The sequence below is a fragment of the Thamnophis sirtalis genome, unplaced genomic scaffold (assembly GCF_051295495.1).
Source record: "Thamnophis sirtalis isolate CommonGarterSnake01/CBP01778 unplaced genomic scaffold, rThaSir2_p1.2 scaffold_10, whole genome shotgun sequence".
Taxonomy (NCBI): Eukaryota; Metazoa; Chordata; class Lepidosauria; order Squamata; family Natricidae; genus Thamnophis; species Thamnophis sirtalis.
Window position 1 is genome coordinate 4,464,894 of NW_028261390.1, and position 25,630 is coordinate 4,490,523.

Sequence of the window (25,630 nt, forward strand, 5' to 3'; positions counted from 1 at the left end):
AAGTTGAGCGACTGTGGAAAAGGAAATTGTGTGTTGTCCCGATTGTAATTGGAGCCCTTGGAGCAATACCCAAAGGGCTACCTCGCTATTTGGAAATTTTAAATTTATCAGACTTAAACATTCTGACTCTACAAAAAAACCACCCTACTTGGAACAGCTTATATCCTCCGACGTTACCTTAACAGTTCCTAGGTCCTTGGTTAGGACTTGAGCTGTTGAGCTACCAACCAACCCCAAAGGCTGTGAATCTCACCAAAGATTAACCACATAATAATCATCATCATCATCATATAAGCAGCTTGATGATGATTATGATCATCATCAAAACAACCATCTAATAAGGGTACAACTATTAACCTATCCCAAAGCCTAGGAGTATTTAGGTACTCCTTGACTTACAACAGTTCATTTAATGCCATTCAGAGTTACAACAGCACTGGAAAAATTGACTTTATGGCGAGCCCTCCTGCCTTCAGGAAGGGATGTCCTCTTATGGCTATTCAGAAGAGCCCTTTCCATCTCGCAGGTGATCAACGCCGCTCTCACCTTGGCTGCCAGGCCTCAGAGCAAAGTTGCCCAAGACAACATGGACGTCTTCAAAGACCAGTGGGAGAAGCAGGTGCGAGTCCTGACTGAGGCGGTCGATGACATCACTTCCGTGGACGATTTCCTGTCCGTCTCAGGTATTTCTCTGAAAATCTGGATCGTTAAATACAGGTGCAGCTCAGGATAGCAGTTAGAACGTTGAACTGTTCTTGGGAAGATTCCAGGTTGGAATCCATATCTCTGTTCTGGCTGAGGCTTCCCAAAAGCACGAAGCCGACTCCTCGTCCTGATAAAACCCTTTTTATTTAGTTTAAAGTGAGTTCCTCTCCAGCAAAGTCCCATCCAACAGTCTTTCAAGAGATTTCACAACCACAGACCTTTATCAGGCTTGGAGAGCTGCCAGGCCGATATCTTCCAAACGCCACTCTGTAGCTGATAATACTTGGCAAGAAGTCAGGAGCAGATCTTCACCCTAATGAATTGAATTAACTGTCTCCTGCAAACTCCACTCCCCTTTTGTTCCTCTTTATTCCCTATGGGAGGGGCCATTCACCATCTGCCTGTGGCTTTTCTCCCGAATTGGCCCATGTTCCTTAGCTCTTCCCTTCTCCTTGCAGCTCTGTGCATGCGCACACTGGGAACAGGCTCCACTTGTTCTTCTGCCCCACTGATGTCCGACTCCGAAGGCAGCTGATAACAGTCAGACGGCCCTGGCCCCTTTTCTGCCTCCAACACAGAGCCCTCATCAGAGCCTTCCCCAGACTCCAGGACTGGCCCAGGTTCCTCCCCAACCTCCTTACTGTCCGAATCTGCCGCCAGCTCTGCTGGCCGTTGGCAGGCCACAATAGTCTGGCGTTAAATCTCACGAGATAATTTTGTCCTACTCCACTCCCTATGTCTCCGTCCACCGCAGGAATACAGGTAGTATGTCCTTTGAAGGAAGCCCATGCATATGAATAACCGAGACCCTGTTCTGTGACAGAAAACCACATTCTGGAGGACGTCAACAAATGTGTGATTGCGTTGCAAGAGGGTGACGTCGACACCCTCGACAGGACCGCGGGGGCGATTCGAGGACGTGCCGCCAGGGTTATCCACATCATCAATGCCGAGATGGAGAACTATGAAGCCGGGGTTTATACCGAGAAAGTGTTGGAAGCAACGAAGCTGCTCTCCGAAACAGGTAAGCATGGATAGCGAATATCGTAAACGATGGTTGGAAAAAAATTCATTTTATGACGCTTGTATTAACTGGTAGAAAATGGAACCGTCCTCAGAGCTCTTCTTCAATGCGTCTCCTACCCTGGTGGCCCTCCACGGGGTGCTAAATTTGAGGTTCGCCTTAGGCCTTGGACCAGGGAGTTGAAATGAGACTGATTTCCGCAAGACGCAGATATGGGGGTTGTGTTGCGCAGGATGTCTTTCATTTCATGTGCTGGTCAGTGGTTTCATTTTGAATGGCGGTTTCCTTCCCTGAAGAAGATGGTTAATGGGAGGCCCTTAATAGTTGAATTTAAACCGACCAATCAGCTTTCGCTTTTCATTTGACCAAATTGCAAACTTCCACATTTTTGCTATGAAAACTATATGTTTGTGGTCTGTAGAAGTCAAATTTGATGCCATTTATTTATTTCCTTCCTCCCTTCCCCTATCAGTCTTTCATGTCTTATTTACTTCCTTCCATCCTTCACTCCCTTCCTTCCCCTTCTCTACTCTCCATTCTTTCCATTCCATTTCTCCCTCCATCCATCACTCTTCCTTCTCTTCTTTCCTTCCTTTCTTCCCTTCCCTTCCACCCATCCATTGCTCCCTTCCTTCCTGCCTCCCTCTCCTTCCCTTCATCTCTCCCTTCATTCATCCACCACTCTCTCTTCTTTCCTTCCTTTTCCTTCTATCCAACCATCATTTCCTTCCTTGCTGGCTTGCTTCCTTTCTTCTTTTCTCCCTCCCTCCCCTTCTCATCATCCCTTCCCTGTTTACTCCTCTTCCCTCCCTTCCACCCCCATCCATCCATCCATTATTTATTTCCTTTCTTTCTCCTTCCCTTCCTTCCTTTCCTCCCTCCCTTTTTTGATATGAAATTAATGTTTGATGATTTCCATTTGTTGTGAGTCCTCAGAACTGAAAGGAGACGGTTCACAGCACCGAAAGACCCCCTTGTGAATTAAGCCTTTTTTCCTCCTTCCTTTGAGGGCTATCCAGGAGAGAAAAGGCATTATCTCTAATAAAGTGACTTTTTCAACCAAATAATAATGGAAGGAGCTTTCAGCTAAACCACACAAACAGAAACTTCCTTTTGTCTCTTGCCTTTAAAAAAAATGTAATATAGTGCTTTGTAACCTATTTGTTCTATCACTCAGAAATTAACTATTTCCTGGAAACTATGATAAAGGTAACACGTGTTTAATTTCACATAGTCTATCAGCAGTCAGGATTGTATACGCACATTACTGGAAAAATGTAGAAACTCCTACAGATGATAATATAATCAAAAGAAATTCTGGAATGAGCAGAAATGGATAGGTTACCTCTATGGAGGACTGCCTGTGGCTTTTCTCTTTTGGTCCCATCTGTTGTGGCCCAGCAGGAGCGGTTGGAGCTGCCACCAGACTCCGGCAGCGAGGGGCCCTATGAGTCGGCTTTGGAGGATGTTGAGGACCCTGGACAGGGTTCCGATTCAGAGCAGGGCGCAGAGAGGCTGGTTGGCCACCAGGAGGCGCCTGAGCCTTGGACCAGTGGGGAGGAGACAAGGGAACGTGATCTGGACGTCAGCAATGGGGAGGAGCCAAGGGAGTTGTTCTCTGATGCCCGGCACCAGAGAGCTAATAGGCGTAAGGAACAATTACGCAATTACAGGAGGTAATTGCACTCAGCTGGTGGTCATTAGGCTCCTCTCCAGACTATAAAAGGGATGCTTGTGCACACGCCTCTCTTGCAGAAGTCAACGCATTAAATAATGTTGGATGAACAGTATTGTGAGCTTGGCAGGCTGGATTGCTGCCACGGCTTATCTGTGCTGGATTGCTGCCAAGAACCTGTCTGTCTGTTAATTAAATGCCGCAACTTATCTTTGGCTCAGAGTGTGGTGGTGTGGGACGAGGGGGGTCAGAACACCATCTGTGATTTGAATTGATTCAAATTAGACTTTACAAACGAACTGGACTTATTCCTGCCGACTCTTTGAATTGGATCTTGAGAAATTTGCACATAGAACATAGAATCATAGAGTCGGAAGAGATCTTGGAGATTTTCTAGTCCAGGGGTCTCCAATCTTGGCAACTTTCAGTTCTGTGGACTTCAACTCCCAGAGTTCCTTGGCCAGCTGTTCTAGTCCAAGCCCTTGTCAATGGGAGGAGATCATATACCATTCTGGGCTTTCTTTGGGCTTGATGCGATGACTGCACGTAGACCATAGAAAGAATAACAGAATGAAAGAACAGAATAACAGAGTTGGAAGGGACCTTGGAGGTCTTCTAGTCCAACCCTCTGCTCAGTCAGGAGACACTTTACCATTCCAGACAAATGATTGTCCAATCTCTTCTGTTGAAGCAGCCACAATATCTGGAGGCAAGTTGTTCCACAGATTAATTTTTCACACTGACAGGAAATTCCTCCTTATTTCTAGGTTGCTTCTCTCCTTGATTAGTCTCCACCCATTGTTTCTTGTCCTGCCTTCAGGTGCTTTGGAGAATAGGTGGAACCTCTCTTCTTTGTGGCAGCCCCTCAAATATTGGAAGAATGCCATCATGTCACCCCGGTCCTTCTTTTCACTACACTAGGTGAAGGTAAAGCTACCACATATGTGCTAGTCGTTCCCAACTCTAGGGGGCTCTGTTTCAAAGCTGAAGAGCCAGCGCTGTCCGAAGACGTCTCCGTGGTCATGTGGCTGGCATGACTCAACGCCGAAGGCACACAGAACGCTGTTACCTTCCCACCAAAGGTGGTTCCTATTTTTCTACTTGCGTTTTACATACTTTTGAACTGCTAGGTTGGCAGAAGCTGGGACAAGTAATGGGAGCTCACGCCATTACGCGGTGCTAGGGATTCGAACCGCCGAACTGCCGACCTTTCTGATTGACAAGCTCAGCGTCTTAGCCACTGAGCCACCGCGTCCCTTTTCACTATACTAGACAAACACAATTCTTACAATCATTCTTCATATGTTTTATCCTCCAGTCCCCTATTCATCATTGTTGCTCTTCTCTGCGCTCTTTCTAGAATCTCAACATCTTTTTTTCTATCACGGTGACCAAAATTGGATGCAGAATTCCAAGTGTGGCCTTAACAAGGGCTTATAAAGTGATATTAACACTTCACGTGATTGTGATTCCATCCCTCTGTTTATACAGCCAAGGATTGCATTGGCTTTTTAAAAAAAAAAATTAATTAATATCACCACCCCTAATCCTGGATATTTCCTTTTTCTGCATTCTCTACTTTTGCTACTAGCCGTTCACGTCGCTGTCAAAGCTTTTGGGGAATACAGTGAAATACATTTTACTGACATTGTGTTGGTCTCCACCTGGCTGGTTTCCCTCACCGTTTCCACTGGTCCTACCAGGATCTCATTTGTCTTTTGACTATAGACCAGATGTTCTCTCTGGTCCTGTGCTACGGTCTGTCATCCAGATGCTGATTCCCTCAGCATCGCAGTATGACGGGTCCATCTGCCGTCCAACGCTCAGGTGCTCCGCTCCAGATATTTTGAGCATCTTGCCAGATGCCAAGATTCAAACCTAGGATAGCTATGAATCTCTTTCTTTCGGAAACACAGCCCAATGTCATCGGAAACTCGACGCGAGCTGAAATCACCTCGCTGGCTTGGTTCCAGCAAAGAGACCGAATCCCACAACCCATCAGGTTGACACGAGAGCTCCCCAAATCCAGTATGATAATATTTCCAACACTTAGTCCAACTCTTAGTCAACTTCTCCAGGTTCAAGACCAGGTGTTTCTTCTTTCACCTCCCACTTTCAGCCAAACAAATGACAACAATTGTGAATCTTTGTTTCGAAGTAACCAAGTATCTATGAAGACAATCTCTTGATATGCCTTCCTGGACATCCTTTCTCAAAAGTCAGCCTTTCTTGACCCAGCTTTATCAGTCTGTGGTCATCAGCTCCACGTTCCCTGTTGATCAGTCACCGCTGATAGCCCTTGGGTGAGATATCTATCCATTTAGAACACAGCTGGACGGGACTTTGGAGATCTTCTAGTCCAGCCCCCTGCTCAAGCAAGAGAACCTACACCAGGAATGAAATCCAGCAGGTTCTGGAGAACCGGTAGCGGAAATTTTGAGTACCGGCAAATGCCACCTCTGGCTGGCCCCAGTGGGGAGGGAATGGAGATTTTGCAGTATCCTTCCCCTGGAGTGGGGAGGAAGTGGAACTATCTTGAAGGCTGCGGGAGAGGAAAGACTTTGTTGGAGAGGAATTCACTGTCAATTAAATAAAAGGGGTTTATCTCGACGAGGACTCGGCTTCGTGCTGGTGGAGAAGCCCAGGTCAGAACAGATACCTACTGTACGTTCCTGTTCCATGTTCCAAAGCGTTTATACGTGGAGGCGAAGAGAGAGCTGATGGAATCATCAATTCAAGTGGGAGTTTATTTCAAACTCTTAACAGTTTGTCTGAAGTTTGGGACAATGGAAACCTAATTAAATTCTTTAAATATAACACAGTACAAGAAATATTTCAATGATGTTTGAAAGGCTAAACTGTCTTTTGACAGTTTTTGAAGGGCTGAACAACATGGCTGAACTTCACTGAAGTTTCTGTCAGCGCACTACAATTATGGGAGTTTTAACTGAAAGGATATAGAATTAAGAATAGTCCTCAACATACGACCACAATGGGAAGCAGAATTTCCGTTGCTAAGCAAGGCAGTTGTTAAGTCAGACATGCCCTATTTTATGGGGAAAACATTGCCACTGCTGTTATGTAATGAATCGTTAAGTGGAGCAAATCCAGCTTCCCTCATTGGCTTAGCAAATGGGGAATCACATGACCCACGGACGCTGCAACCGTCGTAAATATATTTCCTTTTTTTTAAAGAAAGCCCTGGGAAGGGATCTAGTAGAGAATATGTGTACCTCAGGGTTGAATTGTGGGGGGTCCTTGGAGCTCTCTGAGCTTGGTTGCTTTCTGGCAGACGTTTCATCACCCAAATAGGTAACATCATCAGTGCTGGAAGGGAGTTTCCTCTGGATGTATGTACTTGCACTTCATATGTAGAGGCCAAAGCCCATACCCTTGTAGAATTGATGATATTAGCTAGTTAGATAAATGTCTAAAAACCAACCAAGTTCTCCTCCTCTCTCCTCCTCCTCCTCCTCCTCCTCCTCCTCCTCCTCCTCCTCCTCCTCCTCCTCCTCCTCCTCCTTCCCACAAACCCAACTCCTTTTAGCACTGATGATAATGTCTAGTTGGGTAATCAGACATCTTCAATAAAACAATCAAGGATCCATTATTTCCTCCTCCTCCTCCTCCTCCTCCTCCTCCTCCTCCTCCTCCTCCTCCTCCTCTCCACTCTGCAAACGCCCTTTTAGTACTGATGATGTTGTCTAATTGGGTAATCAGACATCTTCAATAAAGCAATCAATGACCCCACAGTTTCCCCCTCCTCCTCCTCCTCCTCCTCCTCCTCCTCCTCCCCAACACAAACCCAACTCCCTTTTAGCACTGATGATGTTGCCTAGTTGGGTAATCAAACATCTTGAATAAAACAAGCAACCTCAAAGAGCACCCAGGATCCAATACAAGCTGGGAGATTCTATGCTTTTGTTGCACTGGGATGTTATTGTTCATGATGCCCGTAGTTCATTTTTGCCGTCTTGTCTTATCGTTTCTGGCATTGTAATTCTGTTATTCCGCTATGCTGCTTTAGTCTTTTATTTAGTCTCTGCGGAGGGAATATAAAGTGATCAGCGCTGTGTAGGCCAGAGATGGTATTCAGCTGGTTCCGATCGGTTCAGACGAACCGGTAGTGGAAATTTTGAGTAGTTCAGAGAACCGGCAAATACCACCTCTGGTTGGCCCCGCCTTCCCTCTCCCGCCGTTTCCTGTCCTATATTCTCTTGCTGATTCGCGTGGCAGAGCGGATTGCCAGGCCTCAGCTGAGCTAGAGAACCGCTCAGCTCACCAGCGCTGACACTGAGGGCGGTCTTTAAGTGCTGCGCGCATACGCAAAGCACACTCTCATAGAACTGGTAGGAAAAGATTTGGAATCCCACCACTGGTGTCGGCTTAGAATGGCATAGAAACCCCCAGTAAGTGGGTGGGTGGGTGGGTGGGTGGGTGGGTGGGTGGGTAGGTAGGTAGGTAGGTAGGTAGGTAGGTAGGTAGGTAGGTAGGTAAGTAAGTAAGTAAGTAAGTAAGTAAGTAAGTAAGTAAATATATACATGCATATATACATGCATAAAATAAAACAAATAAACAAACAAATAAACAAACAAATAAAACTAAAAATAAAACAAATAAACAAATAAACAAACAAACAAATAAAACAATAAAATAACTAAAATAACTAAAATAACTAAAATAACTAAAATAACTAAAATAACTAAAATAACTAAAATAACTAAAATAACTAAAATAACTAAAATAACTAAAATAACTAAAATAACTAAAATAACTAAAATAACTAAAATACCTAAAAGAACTAAAATAAAATAATTAAAATAACTAAAATAAAAATACTAAAATAAAAATAACTAAAATAAAATAACTAAAATAACTAAAATAAAAATACTAAAATAAAAATAACTAAAATAAAATAACTAAAATAAATAAAATAAATAAAATAAGTAACTAAAATATCTAAAATAACTAAAAAAATAAAATAAAAATAATCAAATAAAATAAAAATAATAAAATAAAATAAAATAATAAAATAAAAATAATAAAATAAAATAAAAATAATAAAATAAAATAAAAATAATAAAATAAAATAAAAATAATAAAATAAAATAAAAATAATAAAATAAAATAAAAATAATAAAATAAAATAAAAATAATAAAATAAAATAAAAATAATAAAATAAAATAAAAATAATAAAATAAAAATAATAAAATAAAAATAATAAAATAAAAATAATAAAAAATAAGCAAACAAGCCGACTCATGTTGGGGGTCAGCCAAAAAGTCCTTCTTGCAATTCCGTTAAGATCTTCGTTCTAAAAGGGAAGTATTTGTACGCAAGTACTTAAACACCTGTATGGATTTAGTGTTCAGTTAAAATTAGCAGTTCTGAACATACCCAAGAAGGCTAACATTAATGCAATTTGTTGGCCAATTTGCTTTTTAGAAAACTAATTTGCAAGGATTTTAAAAAAAGCAGCGTAAGCATAAATAAAGGGTATCTACAGTGAGTTACCCAGCATCCTTATTACTTTCCCTCATAAAATTTGCATTATAATAAGGTGATAAAGGCTTCCTGGTAAATACCAACCTCTTATTCATTTCAGCTTGTTTGTTTTTTTTAAGTTTAAAAGCCCCCATGTCGATGTCCATTCCGGGCCTCTTCCAAAACATAAACATCAAACCATTCTTTGGCAAGATTAGAATGGAACGCTGGGAATAAAAGGAACGTACAATTTGTGTGGTTGCGTTATTTCCTTCCTTTGTTTTAAAGAAAGAAGGGAGAGCGAGCATCTTCAAAAATATGACAGAGAAAAAAAGGAGATGGTAATAACAGCCTTAAATCAAGGCAGTCTTTTTGCAGTGTCCTTTGCATTACAGTAACAAAGAGGCAGCAGAGATAAAGAAGACTTATTGTAAAATATAGAATCATAGGGCTGAAAGGGACACCCGGAGGTCATCAGGCCCAACCCCCCCTGCCTAAGGCAGGAGTCCTTGTACCATCCTGGACAAACGGGTGTCCAATCTTTTCCTGAAAACCTCCCATGCTTGAGCACCCACAACTCCAGGAGGGAACCTGTTCCATTGTCGCTTTTTCTAGAGTTGTGTCGATGTAGGTTGTGCCCATGAAGCTATCTGTGCATCTCATGCACACGGCATCACATGGTTGGAGGCAAGGGAGGGGTCTCAGCCTACCCACACATGGAGGTTCAGGTGCACAGTTCATTTAGTGACCATTCAAGGCTACAGTGGCATTGAAACAGTGACCAGCGACCGTCGTTCATACTACAACCAACTACGGCCTCACGGTCACGCAATGAAAATTTGTGTCCCAGGGTCATCCGATCCCCTTTTGTAACTTTCTGACAAGCACAGTCAATGGGGAAGCCAGATTCATTTCATGACCGTGTTACTAACTTAGCCACAGGGGCAATAAAAGTCGTAAAATGGGGCCGAGCCATGCCAGCGCAATGGTTAGAATGCAGTACTGCAGGCTAATTTCTGCTGGCTGCCGGCTGCCTGCAGTTCGGCAGTTTGGTCCCAACCGGTTCAAGGTTGACTCAGCCTTCCCTCCTTCCATGGTCGGTAAAATGAGGACCCAGATTGTTGGGGGCAAGAGGCTGACTCTGTAAACCGCTTAGAGAGAGCTGTGAAGCACTGTGAAGCAGTATATAAGTCTAAGTGCTATTGCCCTTCCTTCCTTCCTTCCTTCCTTCCTTCCTTCCTTCCTTCCTTCCTTCCTTCCTTCCTTCCTTCCTTCCTTCCTTCCTCTCTTAATTCCTTTTCTCACTCTCCTTCCTGGTGGTACAGTGGTTAGAATGCAGTATTGCAGATTAAGTTTGCCTACTGCCAGGAGTTCGATCCTGACCGGCTCAAGGTTGATTCAACCTTCCATCCTTCCGAGGTGGATAAAATGAGGACCCAGATTGTTGGGGGCAAAATGCTGACTCTGTAAACCCCTTAGAGAGGGCTGTGAAGTCGTATATAAATCTAAGGGCTATTGCTATTGCTTAACAACCATCTTGATTAGAAATCTTGGACTCAATTGTGGTCGTAAATAGAGGAACACCAGTATGATTAAAGACATGTCATGCATACAACCTGCCTGTTTGTCCATGTCCACAAATAATGTTGCTGCCACCTGATTCACCATTGGACGGCTGCTACCACACTAGATTAAAATCTCTCTATATAAAAATGGCTGTGTGTATGTGTTCCAGCATAACTCTGAAACGCCTGGGCCTCTGAAATGAAAAGGACTGAATTATATCTATAGTGTCATCACAGTACCTTTGACAGTGTGCGTTTTGGATTCAAGTTCTGTTAAGATACAGCCTGTTGTGCCTTAAAATGGCTTCCACTGTACAGCATAGTGGAGTTGCGATGGTAACGACTTCTCAGTACTCCACAAGGGAGCTCCCTCTAATACAGGATTGGATAAATATATACCCAGGCTACGGCGGATTATCAGCTAGTCAGGAATAATAGTTAGACCCACATCAACTGTGGGTCCATCTGCTTAAAGAAAACAGAAGGCCTGGCCTACTCCAATCTCTCACATTCATCCCAATCCATTTCTGTTGCCACCTCTGAAATTCAGTAGTAGGCTGGAAATTAAATTGTGAGCTGCTAATGTCAGTTTTAATTGGAGGGGTTTATTGCCCCCCTTCCCTCCCTCCCAGCCTCCTCCAAACAGAAAGTGTTCTTCTTCCCCCATAAAAGAAAAATAAAATTACATTAAAGAAAGCCGTGCCAATAAACAACATTTTCCCCTTCTTCCGAAACAGCTCCAAGGTTGCCCTTCTTGGCGTTATATATAATCTGCGTTTTCCATCGCATTTTCAGAGAAGGAAGGGACTCGTTATGTTTATATCTACTCCCACTCTGCTCTTCGGAGTAAATGTGGAACTGTGAAACATACGGTAAAACATAAAAAAAGTGTAACTCGGCCTAATATTCCAAGCCGATAGATCAAGATGCATAGCTATGCATAAAACTATACACTCGGATGAACTCAGCATTTCTATAATTTACAATATTTGTATTCCTCTAATATTCGCTCGGTGGGTTGAATAAAGAACCCTCCATCATCAGTGGAAATAGAAATATATGTCAAGTGGCTTGGATTAAGAGATTAAGATTGAAGCACCAGACTGAAGACATCTTATTCTGGAAAATGACTAGATCTGTGATCAGAAAGGGTCGTCCCCAAATTTGTGAGGAAAATAAATTTTAGAGGAGTATACCTGCATCGCTCTACGGATAGTCCCTCGACTTACGACCACAATTGACCCCAACATTTTGGTTGACAAGGGAGACATCCTCCATTTTACGGCATTTCTTGCTTCAGTTGTTACGTGAATCACTGCAGTTGATAAATGACTAATCTGATCGTGAAGTGAATCCGGCATCCCCTTCGACTTTGCTGGCGAAAAGATCACCAAGGAGGATCATGGGACACAGCAATGGTCATAAGTATGAACCACTTGCCGAGCACCTGAATTTTGATCTCATGATCATGGTGTCAGGCCTGCAGCGATCTTTTCTTTTGGATTTTTGTCCTGCCCCACTTTCCATTCTTCTACTATGCCTTTTCTATTGTGGGAAAATGGGAGAGGGGATAGTAGGAGGTAGATGATATGTAGCCATAACAACATTCTTTCTGAAAAGCCAAGGTCATCCTTTGTCTCTCCACCGCTGCACCTCACCAGAATTGGGGGATGGGGATGGGAAAACAGTCATAAGTCTTTTATTTTCCGTGCCATTGTAACTTCGCACGGCCACTAAGCGGACTGTTGTAAGTCAAGGGCTACCTGCATATATAATTTGCACCATCACTAAGTGCTCTCCAACCACGGGAAGCCCATAAGTTTTGATCAAGAGCCTTTCCTCCTAACACTCAGGTGGAAAACCAAATGCACAGATTTAGGATAGATGGTAACTGGCTCAACAGCAGTACTGTGAGAGAGATCTAGTGGATCACCACTTAAGTATGAGGCGGCAGTATGCTCAACTGCCACAAGAGCCAATGCATCCTAGGTTGCATCAACAGAGGGATAGCATCAAGATAAGTGATACTTGTTGTGGCCCACAAGCAGCCAGAGGAGCTGGCAGTAGATTCGGAGAGTGAGGAGGTTGGAGAGGAACATGGGCCATTCCTGAAGTCTGGGGAAGCCTCTGATGAGGGCTCTGTGTCGGAGGCAGAGAGGGGGCCAGGGCCGTCCGACAGTGATCAGCTGCCTTCAGAGTCGGAGATCAGTGAGGCAGAAGAACAGGTCGAGCCTGTTCCCAGTGTGTGCATGTGCAGAGTTGCCAGACAAAGGGAACAGCTAAATAACAGGGGTCAACTTGGGAGTAAAGCCACAGGTGGATGGTGAATGGCCCCTCCCAGAGGGACTAAAAGAGGAGCGAAAGGGGAGTGGAGTTTGCAGGAGACCATTAGTTCAGTCTTGCATTCTTGCCACGTATTGCAGTGTCTGAAAGGTATCAGCCTGGCCACTCTCCAAGCCTGATAAAGGTCGGTAATTGTACAATACAAATACAATAGCAGAGTTGGAAGGGACCTTGGAGGTCTTCTAGTCCAACCCCTGCCTAGGCAGAATACCCTATACCATTTCAGACAAATGGCTATCCAACATCTTCTTAAAGACTTCCAGTGTTGGGGCATTCATAACTTCTGGAGGCAAATTCTGTTCCACTGATTAATTGTTCTCACTGTCAGGAAATTTCTCCTTAGTTCTAAGTTGCTTCTCTCCTTGATTAGTTTCCACCCATTGCTTCTTGTCCTGCCCTCAGGTGCCTTGGAGAAGAGTTTGACTCCCTCTTCTTTGTGGCAGCCCCTGAGATATTGGAAGACTCCTACCAGTCTTTGTATTTGAGAAACCCAATTTTGCACCATTTTTGACTTTGCACAATTTGCCCAAGACAAACTTGACCGCATTCCATTGTTCCTACTTCGAACAAGCGGTGTGCTAGTATTGGATAGACACATAAACTAGGATGCAGGGAAAATCAATCATGCTTCTGTTTATCATCTCCATGTTTCCCGACGTCAAGTAGTGGGTAATATACTTGTTTTTCCTGTCAAACGTAGAATAAATAGCTTGGCAGTTATTTACCCTATGTTGATAAGCCTAAAATATACAAGCCCCATATATAGAAATATGAAAACAAAAGTCGATAAAAAGGATTTACTTTCTTTCAACATGAAAATGTGGAATGTTGGGGGGGAAAGTTCCCAAAAGGACACAGAGTTAATTGATAAAGAAGTAAACCAGAGGGAAAATCTTTTCCCCACATTGTTCTGCCATGCATCAAAGCTAGGAACATATAGCATGTCAGCGTTCCAAGTATCATGTAGAATTAAATCAGAGTCCAAGGCAAAACGATCCTTAAAGTTCCAATTTAATAAAGCAGACATCTTAGCACATCTGTGTTAATCCCAATTCTGGCAATGACATCAGAATCCCACCCAGTTAAAAGTTCATGATCTTATCCCCACACCCACAATCCATCACATGGTCCAATCTTCTTCCATGCTGGCATCCACACCCAGCTGCTTCCGGTCAGGTGTAAAAGTGCGGAGACAAAAGATGACCTTGGCTTCTAGAAAAGAATGAAAACAGTACATTCCACAATCCTTCTCCTGTCTATTCCCCCCTCCCATCAACTATACTAATGAAACAGCATAATGAAATAAGAGAAAATGTGGCAGGCAAAATTCTAAAAGGAATATAATTGCAGGCCTGACATAGCATAGGTAGGTCCTCAACTTACATTTGTTTAGTGGCCATTTGAAGTTACAACAGCACTGGAAAAAATGACCTATAAACCATTTCCCACTCTTATAACCGTTGCAGCATCCCATGGTCATGTGATCAAAATTCAGACACTTGAGAACTGACTCATATTTATGACGGTTGCTATGTCCTGGGATCACATGACACGCCCCCCCCCTCTTGCGACCTCATGACGAACAAAGTAAATGAGCAAGCTAGATTTCACTTAACGACCGTGGCAAGGAAGGTCGTAAATTGGGGCAAAACTCACTTAACCAACGTCTCACTTAGCAGCATGAATGCTGGGCTCAATTGTGGTCGTAAGCAGAGGGTTAACTGCGTTTGGGCTCTTTTCTTTTCTCCTGTTTGAAAATGGCTCGGTAGGCATCTGCAGAATATAAATTAAATAAATAAATGTGCCATTACCCTGGAAATTTCCCCCTGTGAACAGCACCTACCGAGAAAACAATTTATCTGCGTGTCTCTTTAAAACGTGCATTTCCCCCCCAGAATATTTTGATTGCCTTTTTATATTTATTGGGAGGCGGGTGATTTCTTTCCCCTAGCTATAAATGAATGAAATCCCCCCCCCCTTGTGCTTCGTGGAGCCTTCGGCTACCTCTGACTTCATGTATATTTCGGGGGGCAACATCAGCATTAATGCCTCTACGATTGCTAAGCATAGTTTCCTTCTTCAACAGCCGTTGTCTCATTACGGCTCGTCTGTTGAAAGAATAGCTCTTGGCCCTTGGTGATTGCTTCATGCCAAAGATGCGTAAACTTCGAATATTTGTGCGTCTCCGTGAGGCTAGAATGTGCCCAGTTAATGAGTCGCCGTAAAACGATGGCTCTCTAACAACTAGCGGATGTTATCCCTGTAATTATAGACAGAGAAAATTAAGGGTGACATTATTTGAATTACAAGACACCGCGCAGTGGACCTGGCTTTGCCCCACTAAATTTCTTCATACTTCAATCACAGTAAGAGCTAAAAGGGACCTTGGAGGTCTTCTAGTCCAACCCCCTGCTCAGACAGGAAACCCTATACATTTCAGACAAATGATTGTCCAATCTCTTCTTAAAAACTTCCAGTGATGGGTGTGCCTATAACTTCTTGTTCCACTGGTTAATTGTCCTCACTGTTAGGAAATTTCTCCTTAATTCCAGGTTGCTTCTCGATTAGTTTCCATCCATTGTTTCTTGTCCTGCCCTCAGGTGCTTTGGAAAATAAGTTGACACCCCCCTCCTCTTTGGGGCAGCCCCTCAAATACTGGCATACTGCTATCATGTCAACCCGAGGCCTTCTTTCCTCTAGAGTAGCCACACCCAGTTCCTGTAACTGTTCTTCATGTGCTTTAGTCTTTAAACATCCTAGTTGCTCTTCTCTGCACTTCTTCCAAAGTCTCAACGTCTTTTTTGGTAAATGCATCTTATGCCTTCTAGCAGGCAAGACTGCATTGCTCATGGCTGGTCAGTTAAGAAAACAAGTAATGTGTCTTTGCAATTTTTGCATTCCTTTTAACAGTAGAAGTGGCAAGATAATTAGGTGAAATGTAGTGACTAGTCTGTCTCGATGGATGGATGGATGGATGGATGGATGGATGATGGATGGATGATGGATGGATGGATGATGGATGATGGATGGATGGATGGATGGATGATGGATGATGGATGGATGGATGGATAGATGATAGATGGATGGCTAGAGAGAGAGATATGGATAAATGGATAGATGATGGATGGATTGGTGGAGAGAGAGAGATGATGGATGGATAGATAAGATGGATGGATGGATGGATGGATGGATGGATGGATAGATATAGATAGATAGATGATGGATAGATAGATAAGATAGTTAGATGGATGAACAGATAGATAAATAAATAGATGATGAATGGATAGATAGATAGATAGATAGATAGATAGATAATAGATGGATGGATAGATAGATGATGGATGGATAGATGATAGATGGAGGGATAAAGAGAGAGAGATATGGATAAATGGATAGATGATGGATGGATGGGTGGAGAGAGAGAGATGATAGATGGATAGATAAGATGGATGGATGGATAGATAGATAGATAGATAGATAGATAGATAGATAGATAGATGATAGATAGATAGATAGATAGATAGATAGATGATAGATAGATAGATAGATAGATAGATAGATAGATAGATAGATAGATAGATGAATACTCAGCACCTTCGGCATTGAGTCATGCAGGCCACATGACCACGGAGACGTCTTCAGAAAGCGCTGGCTCTTCGGCTTTGAAACAGAGATGAGCACCGCCCTCTAGAGTCGGGAATGACTAGCACATATGTGCGAGGAGAACCTTTCCCTTCATGAAATGAAAGCATCTCATTCAGCATTTGGTCACTGGAGGAGATTACTACCTGCAGGAGGTGAGAAACTACTTAGAAGACACCTTTAGTGAGTAATACATTAAAAGACCAGATAAATTTGGAATCACTGAATGCAAAACAAATCCATACAGTACTAACTCGGTGTTACTCATACATTCTTGGTAGTAGAAGCCATTTTGAAAGCGGCTGACCTCTGCGGGACGGACCAGTGCATTAACCTAATGTATGATTTATTAATTTGCCGAATTCCAGCTTAAAACTGCACCCAGCCTAGCAACTGGCTAAATTATCCAACATATCATTCTGAAGGGCCATTGTGCTGCTGTGTGTCGTTGTTCGGCAGTCCCCAATTACAGTCTAAAAGTCAGACAAGGTAATTCAGCAACAAAATTCCCATTGAATGCAGCACTGAGCGTCTTCAGAAAGGAATAACTTAGCACGCATTTTGAAGGTCAAAACATGCTTTTGGTAACAACCAGAAATATTGCAGACTAAACCGAACAGAAATATAAAAGACAAATGTTAAGGTTATAAGGGTTTTTAAATATATATATATATATATATATATATATATATATATATATATATATATATATATATATATATATATATATATATATATATATATATATATATATATATATATATATATATATATATATATATATATATAGCCCAATACAAATGGCTTTTCATGGAACTTGTTCTGGAAAGTAAATTTTTAACTGCCAATTGGAAGAATGCACAAATAGGAAATGGCCCCCATCTTCAAACGGAAGTCCTTAATCTTAAAACATTCTGGAAATGGATGAAACAGCTAATATTGTATATCATAATTAACTAAACAGATGCATCGAAGATGGGTTTGTCTAAACAACATATTCATCCATGCAGTGAATACAAAAACATTGCAGAATGATCTGATGCAGGGGTGACCAACCTTGGCAACTTTAAAATGTGTGAACTTCCAACTCCCAGAGTTCCCCAGGCAGCAGAGCTGGAATTCTGGGAGTTGAAGTCCGCATATCTTAAAGCTACCAAGAGAATTCTGGGGACTGAAATCCAGAAGTGATGTAGTTGCCCAGGACATCCCTGAATAAATAATAAAAGTGCCAACCCAATTTATGTTACTTCCACTGTTTATTCTTCTGAATTGGACTTTTCAAGTGAATTTGAGTATCCTAGAAAATATAATATTCATGACTGCTTAAATTACAGTGAGCTAATAAACAAAAGGATAGAAACTGGTGGAGGAAAGGGAATGTGGTTTTAGGATACTGGCAATCCTCAACTTGGGACCAATTGCTTAATGACCATCCAAAGTTATGACCAAAAAGGGAGACTTAAGATCCAGATTTAAAATTCTGAGGGTTGGGCTTCCTCTGCAGTCAGGTGACTGAACTACAGTTGGCCTACTATTTTATTTTATTTTAAATGAGTTCTTTATTATTTTTGCATATAATTCAAGGCAACGAACATATCCCACACATCTTCCTCCTCCTATTTTTATCACAACAACCCTGGGAAGTATGTTGGGCTGAGAGAGAGGGACTGGCCCAAAATCACCCAGTTGGCTTTGTAACTAAGGCGAGACTAGAACTCACAGTCTCCTAGTGATTGGCCCAAAGATACCCAGGCAGGTTTCATGCCTAAGGAGGAGCTAGAACTCCCAGTCCCCTGGTGATTGGCCCAAAATCACCCAGCTGGCTTTCATGCCTAAGGTGGGACTAGAACTCCCAGTCTCCTAGTGATTGGCCCAAAGATACCCAGGCAGGTTTCATGCCTAAGGAGGAGCTAGAACTCACAGTCCCCTGGTGATTGGCCCAAAATCACCCAGCTGGCTTTCATGCCTAAGGTGGGACTAGAACTCCCAGTCTCCTAGTGATTGGCCCAAAGATACCCAGGCAGGTTTCATGCCTAAGGAGGAGCTAGAACTCACAGTCCCCCTGGTGATTGGCCCAAAATCACCCAGCTGGCTTTCATGCCTAAGGTGGGACTAGAACTCCCAGTCGCCTAGTGATTGGCCCAAAGATACCCAGGCAGGTTTCATGCCTAAGGAGGAACTAGAACTCACAGTCCCCTGGTGATTGGCCCAAAATCACCCAGCTGGCTTTCATGCCTAAGGAGGAGCTAGAACTCCCAGTCTCCTAGTGATTGGCCCAAAGATACCCAGGCAGGTTTCATGCCTAAAGTGGGACTAGAACCCATGGTTTCCTGCTTCCTGCCTAAAAACATGTTTCTCCATTTCTGACTCTGCCTTTTTTAATATTTCCTAGGATATTTCATTCTTCTAGGAGAGAGGTAGGTTTCTAACTTCCTACAGACCCTAAACGGTTTCAGACAAGCAGCTGTCCAATGTCTTCTTAAATGCCTCCAGTGTTGGAGCTCTCACTCGACTGCCTAAAGCAGCATTTTATAGTGTGGATCCTGAATCGATTTGCAGTGAATTTCATTTGTATCACCCACGGGTTTTTTTGGCAGGGGGAGGGAAAATGTAAACATTCATTTAAATCCTATATAGGCAATTCAGTGAAAGTGGCCCATATTGTCAATTTTGGCAAAAGCTATCTCCACAAATTGGACCTGTTAAGGAAGGATACATTTGTGTTGTATTCTGTGACTTTTAAAATATTTTAAATCCCGTATCCCTTACTCCTTTCATCTCCTTTCGGCATCAGTTATTAAATATTTTAATACAAATCTGAATAAATGCCTGCGGTTTTCGGTAGTACAGTTTCTATGTGCACAATTTTTTTTCCTAATGTTTGCATCCGTTTTTCTCTAACGTAAGCATTTCAAGCAAAGTTTAGAACTACGTGTTTGTATAGGTCATTTTTTCTGGGTACATACATGCATTTCTGAATCAGAAAACTGGCTCATCAGAAAAGAGGGGAGGGGGGAAGCAGACTTTTTAAAAAAAAAAATTATAATTTTTTTAACTAAAACACAAATGCAAATTAAATCAGATTTGGATATACTTATTCAGTCCCCGGCACAAAGTAATAATCTTAATGTCTATGGAGATCCTCAGTCATCCAGGTCACGGCTGCCCCAAAAGTGCTTTTTCAAGAGACAACTGAACATTTTTTTTTCTTGAAAACGTTTTTGCTTCTCATCCAAGAAGCTTCTTCAGTTCTGACTGAAGGGTGGAAGGATTTATATTCCTTGCAGTCACCTGGCATAGGAGCCGTGGTACAGTGGTGGGTTTCAAATTTTTTTAGAACCTCTTCTATAGGTGTGGCCTGCTCTGTGGGAGTGGCTTGCTGGCCATGTGACTGGGTGAGAGTGACTTGCCGGCCATGTGACCGGGTGGGAGTGGCTTGCCAGCCATGTGACTGGGTGGGCGTGGCCAACTTGTAAAATATGGTGAAACTCACTTAACAACGCTCTGGCTTAGCAACCAAAATGTTGGCTCAGAAACTGGCATTTGAAGCACGCAAGTCTTAAAGCTGTCAAGTTATAAGACCCTTGCACCCCTAACTCTTTAGAAAAAAAAAACCCCAGGGATGTTCAAACTTGACAGCTTTAAGACTTGTGGACTTCAACTCCCAGAATTCCTCCTCCAGTCATATTGGCTCAGAAACTCTGGCATTTGAAGCACGCAAGTCTTAAAGCTGTCAAGTTACAAGACCCTTGCACCCCTAACTCTTTAGAAAAAAAAAACCCAGGGATGTTCAAACTTGACAGCTTTGAGACTTGTGGACTTCAACTCCCAGAATTCCTCCTCTCGCTCTTCATCTTGATGATGTGCGGATGGGCGGTGGGAGGGAGTTGGAATCGGTTCTAAACGGCACGGTAGATTTGTGGAACCTCTTCTATAGAAGAGGTTGGAACTGGCAGGAACCCACCCCTGCCATGGTGGCACAGTGGTTAGAATGCAGCATTGCAGGCTCACATTGAGCTCACTGCCAGGAGTTGGATCCTGACCAGCTCAAGGTTGTCTCGACCTTCCGTCCTTCTCCAAGGTCAGTAAAATGAGGACCCAGATTGTTGGGGGCAACAGGCTGACTCTGTCACTCGCTTAAGAGACGTCTGGAAAGAACCATGAAGTGGCATATAAGCCTAAGGGCTGTTTATCTTTGTCCATCCCACCAATTGAGCAATGTCATATATATGCGGTACAATGCAGTGAGATACGTACAGATCTGAACATTGGAGAAACGAAACAACCACTTCACAAAAGCATGGCCCAGCATAGGAGAACAAAGCCATCAGGACAACATCTGCATTTGAAAGACAAAGGCCACCCTTTGGAAGACATCAAAATTCACTTTCTAGTTTGGAAGAGGGGTCAAAGAAGCCCTCTATATTAAGATTAAATAGTCCTTCTCCAAGGTCAGTAAAATGAGTCCTCTCTCAACAGAGGGGTGGGATATGACACCTCCTATCTCCTGTTTGCAACACAGTCCTTTCACCCCCCATTTGCACTATTCTGGTGACCCTGAGGACACAGATAAATCTCCAAGTAGCCTCAACGACTCTCAGAAAGAGAGCTAACGACCAGAGGACTGCAATGGAATATAAACCCTTCCATTCTCCACCATTCCGTCAGAACTGAAGAAGCTTCTTGGATGAGAAGCAAAACGCCTTCAAGGAAAACAAAGCCCAGTTGCCTTTTGAAAAAGCACCTTAATATTTATAGAGATTAAAAACCAGTCTGCTAGCTGGCCAGGGTTTACAGCATATATTTTTTTTGATCTTTCTAACTGTGAATATGGAAGATATGCTTGTTTAATAGCCCGTGTTAACTTGTTTAATTGCCTGTGTCAACTTATATACCTTTACAATTCCCTGCAAAGCTTGCTTGTCTTTTAATTATGTCTGGAACAGCTGGATCCAACGAGACAGAAATTATGCAGCATGAAGCTTTTTATATCGGAGTTAGATACAATAAAACTTCCATGAAATATTCAGAGTCTTCTGACATGAAATTTACAGTCCTCACAGAGCGAGCCTTTGACAAACACTGCGAGCTAAATAAAATGTCATGTTCTTTCGCTCTTCCTCCCATAATAATTTCTGAAACGAAGACATGGAGAGGGGGGTGGGGGGGCTCACCTTGTGGCCCCAATAAACTTCTTGAGTTTGTTTCTGTTTGCGATAACTACCTTTCCACGAGGCCCAACGTCATTCTCCCCCTGCCCCCAACTTACAAAAAGAAATTTAACTTCTGACAAATGCCAGCCGGTGGATGGAAAACAGGTTTATTTTAAAACTGATAACCGATAACTGCAGATCCTGTAAGATATTTGAGTCTTGTTTGCAGACAGCAAAATAGATTAAGTATGGGTTCTTCTTCTTTATCTTTGGTTGGCCTGTCCCTTTTTAAAAAAAAATCATTATCTAGTGTTTGCATGTCCATTAGATGTTATTTTTTGAGAAACAGGGATTGCATCTGTTGCTGTACTTCCACCCTACGGTTGATCCAGGAGGACGGATGGCGAGAGATAGCAAAGGATGCGGTCGTTTAAATGTCTTAAGTCTGCTGTGTATCCTCTCCCTCTCTTTCTCCATCCCTTCCCGTTTCTCTTTCTTTCTCTCTCCCCCTCCCTCCTTCTCTTTTTCTCCCTTTCTCTCCCTCTATTTCTCTCTCTTTCTCTCCCACCCTCCCTTCTCATCTTTCTCTCTCTCTTTCTAATTTCCTCTCTTTCTCACTTTCTCTCCCTCCCCCTTTCTCTCTCCCTCCATTTTTCTCCTTTTGTCTTTCCCTCCCTCCTCCTCTCTTTCTCTCTCCCTCCTTCTCCATTTTTCTCCTTCTCCCTCTCTCTCTTTCTAATTTCCTCTCTCACTTTCTCTCCCTCCCCCTTTCTCTCTCCCTCCATTTTTCTCCTTTTGTCTTTCCCTCCCTCCTCCTCTCTTTCTGTCTCCCTCCTTCTCCATTTTTCTCCTTCTCCCTTTCTTTTTACCTCTTTCTCTCTTCTGTCCCCTCTCTCTCTCTTTCTCTCCCCCCTCTTTCTCTCCCTCTTTCTTTCCCTCCCAGTCTTTTTCTCTTCCCCCCTCTCTCTCCTTCTTTCTCTCTCCGTCTTCCCTTTTTCTCTCCTTCTCTTTCTTCCTCTCTTCCTCACTCCTCCTTTTTCTCTTTCTCTTTCCCTCTGTTCCCCTCCTCTTTCCCTCGCTCTTTCTGCCTTCCTCCTTCCCCCCTCTTTCTTGTTTAGCTACCCTGCTGATTTTAACTGGAGAGAAACTATCATGCTGAGATATGGCAGTGGTCCTTGTGGCTTTAGAATAAGTGGCTCACTCCCCCCCCCCTTCTCATTAGGCAAACAATTTTGGTTGTTCCTTTTTCCTCCTGTTTCAATTGAATCGCTGAATTTTTCAAAAAAGTATTTTCTGTCCCAAACAATTTCTTCTACCCTTTGAGAATAGGAAAAAAGATACAAGGCAATTAAAGATGGTTGCAGTATAAATAGAGCTCGCATTTAATACACAGCAGTCACTAAAATTCTTTCATGACTTGTGGCTTGGCTTCAATAACTTTATTCCTATGAACTTTCTTTTTCCTGGGAAAACACATTCCTGCCAGCTAAAAGAGGCCCAACAGGAACACTGAAGTAACTCTTCCCATGTAGATTGACCTGTTTGATCACTTCCAAAGGCTGAACTGCACTTCGGATGGGACTCCTTTATAAAGCTCTGCACAGGTAGTCCTCAGCTTACGACCACAACTGAGACCAAAATTTCCGCCGCTAAGCGAGGCATTTGTTGTCAGTTTTGCCCCATATTACGGCTTTTCTTACCACCATTGTTAATCACTGCAGTTGTTAAATTAGCAACACAGTTGTATAGAGCAGTGTTTCTCAACCTTAGCAACTTGAAGATGTCCGGACTTCAACTCCCAGAATCCCCTTGCAACTCCCAGAATTCTGGGAACCGAAGTCTTCCTCTTTTCAAGCTGAGCTGCACAACTGGGGTGAATCTAGACCAGTGTTTCTCGACCTTGGCAACTTGAAGATGTCCGGACTTCAACTCCCAGAATATCCCAGCCAGCGAATGCTGGCTGGGGAATTCTGGGAGTTGAAGTCCGGACATCTTCAAGTTGCCAAGGTCGAGAAACACTGGTATAGAGAATTTGACTTTGTTCATCGGAAGGTCACGAAAATCACTTGACCCCAGGACACCGCAACTGTCATAAGTACGAGCCAATGGCCAAGCATCTGAATTTTGATTACGTGACACCATGGGGATGTTGCAATGGTCATAAAGTGTGAAAAGCTTTTCCTAAGTCAAGTATTTCATTGCCGTCGTAACTTTGAATTGTCACTAAACGAGCTGTTGTGAGTTGAGGACTACTCCGTATTTCTTTAATAATCTACTGTATGGGTTACTCTGCTTGATGATAAGAAGCAACCATTTAAAGCAGAGGTGGGGAAGAATGGCCTCTTTATGCCTGGTGGATTCTGGGAGTTGAAGTCCACAAATCATAAAAGGGCCATCATTCAGGGGTGGGCTGCAGGGGGTTCGCACGGGTTCAAGCGATCCTCTAGCTAGGATTCTGCCCAGTTCGGCGAAGCCCCAAATGCCACTCCTGGCTGGCCACGCCCACCCGGGAGTCTCGACCTGGCCCATTCATCATGCCAGATAAGTGTGAGGCCCGCGCGGAGACTCAGGGAGGGGGGGAAATGGGCCTACCCGAGGTTCCGGAAGTCCAGATATGGGCCTGTTTCCGGCCTCCAGAGGGCCTCCGATGCCCGGGGGAACAGTTTTTGACCTCCTGGAGGCTCGAGGAAAGACTCCGGAGTCTGCAGAGGGTGAAAATGAGCCTACCGGAGGTTCTGGAAATCTGGAAACAGGTTCCGGAAGTCCAGAAATGGGCCTGTTTCCGGCCTCCAGAGGGCCTCCGATGCCCGGGGAAATATTTTTCCACCCTCCCGGAAGCTCGAAGAGCGTTTCTCCCTCCCGCCGTGGGAGGGAGAAACAACCTCCCTTCCGCCGTGATACAGGAGGCCGACTAGGCCATGCCCACCATGTCCACGCCTACTCAGCAACGGAGCAATGAACCCGTTGCAATTTTGAAGCCCACCCCTGCCATCATTCCCCACCCCTGATTTAAACCACTCCAGCTGTGCATTTGCATATATTTCCCCCCCCTCCCCCCCAAAAAAAATCAGTTTTGGCCTACGAGCTGCACCGTTGAATATGCAAGTAACACTTTGAACGATGTACCCATCAAGGTACGACAGAGTGTGTCAGCAGAGAGAACATGCCTGGCATAACTGATTTTATTTTGGATTCGTTTCCGTTAACAGGTTTCATTTTGATGAATCATGCTCGGAGCGTGCCACTTAATATCAGATTCCTCTTGCCAAACTCCGAGCACATTGAATCTCTCAACATATGCATAAAGTTTAGAAATGTTAATGGAAACGAGGCCTAATAGCATTTGCTTCTTTCCGCTAATAGAAGTAAAAGGGATTCTCTCCCACCCCCCACCCCCCCCCCCTTTTTACACAATATAGGAAAAAGAAATCCCCATTTAAAAAAATATTTCTTCCCCCCCCCCTTCCTTTCCAACTGAATATTCATCATCAGGCTTAAGCATGTTAAGACCACACTCTGATCACATTAAGATAACGTGGATTTTGAAACGTGTGTTTTAAAGGGCAATAGATAGTGGTCTCCATGAGATGGGCAGCAGAGAATTTGATAATATATATTTTTAGAAAATAAATGGAGGAGAAAAGTTTACAAATTCAGATTACTTTTTTGTGGTTAGTTGTGAAGTTATGTCCAACCCATCGCGACCCCATGGACAACGTTCCTCCAGGCCTTCCTGTCCTCTACCATCCTCTGGAGTCCATTGAAGCTCACGCCGACTGCTTTGGTGACTCCATCCAGCCACCTCATTCTCTGCCGTCTCCTTCTTCTTCTCTTGCCCTCCATCATTCCCAGCATGAGGCTCTTCTCCAGGGAGTCCTTCCTTCTCATTAGGTGGCCAAAGCATTTGAGTTTCCTCTTCAGGATCTGGCCTTCTAAAGAACAGCCAGGGTTGGTCTCCTCTAGGACTGACCGGTTTGATCGCCTTGCAGTCCAAGGGACTCGCAGGAGTCTTCTCCAGCACCAGAGTTCAAAGGGCTC

At 43.4% G+C, this 25,630-nt stretch overlaps 1 protein-coding gene across 2 annotated transcripts in view; it reads left to right on the forward strand.

Moving 5' to 3' along the window:
* Positions 1 to 25,630, forward strand: part of CTNNA2 (catenin alpha 2) — a 499,669-nt gene that overhangs the window by 397,016 nt on the left and 77,023 nt on the right. For both annotated transcript variants that reach the window (XM_087723953.1, XM_087723954.1), the window contains exons 11-12: positions 527 to 683; positions 1,529 to 1,729. In XM_087723953.1, coding sequence (XP_087580079.1) covers positions 527 to 683; positions 1,529 to 1,729 — 358 coding nt within the window. The remainder of the gene's footprint in view (positions 1 to 526; positions 684 to 1,528; positions 1,730 to 25,630) is intronic.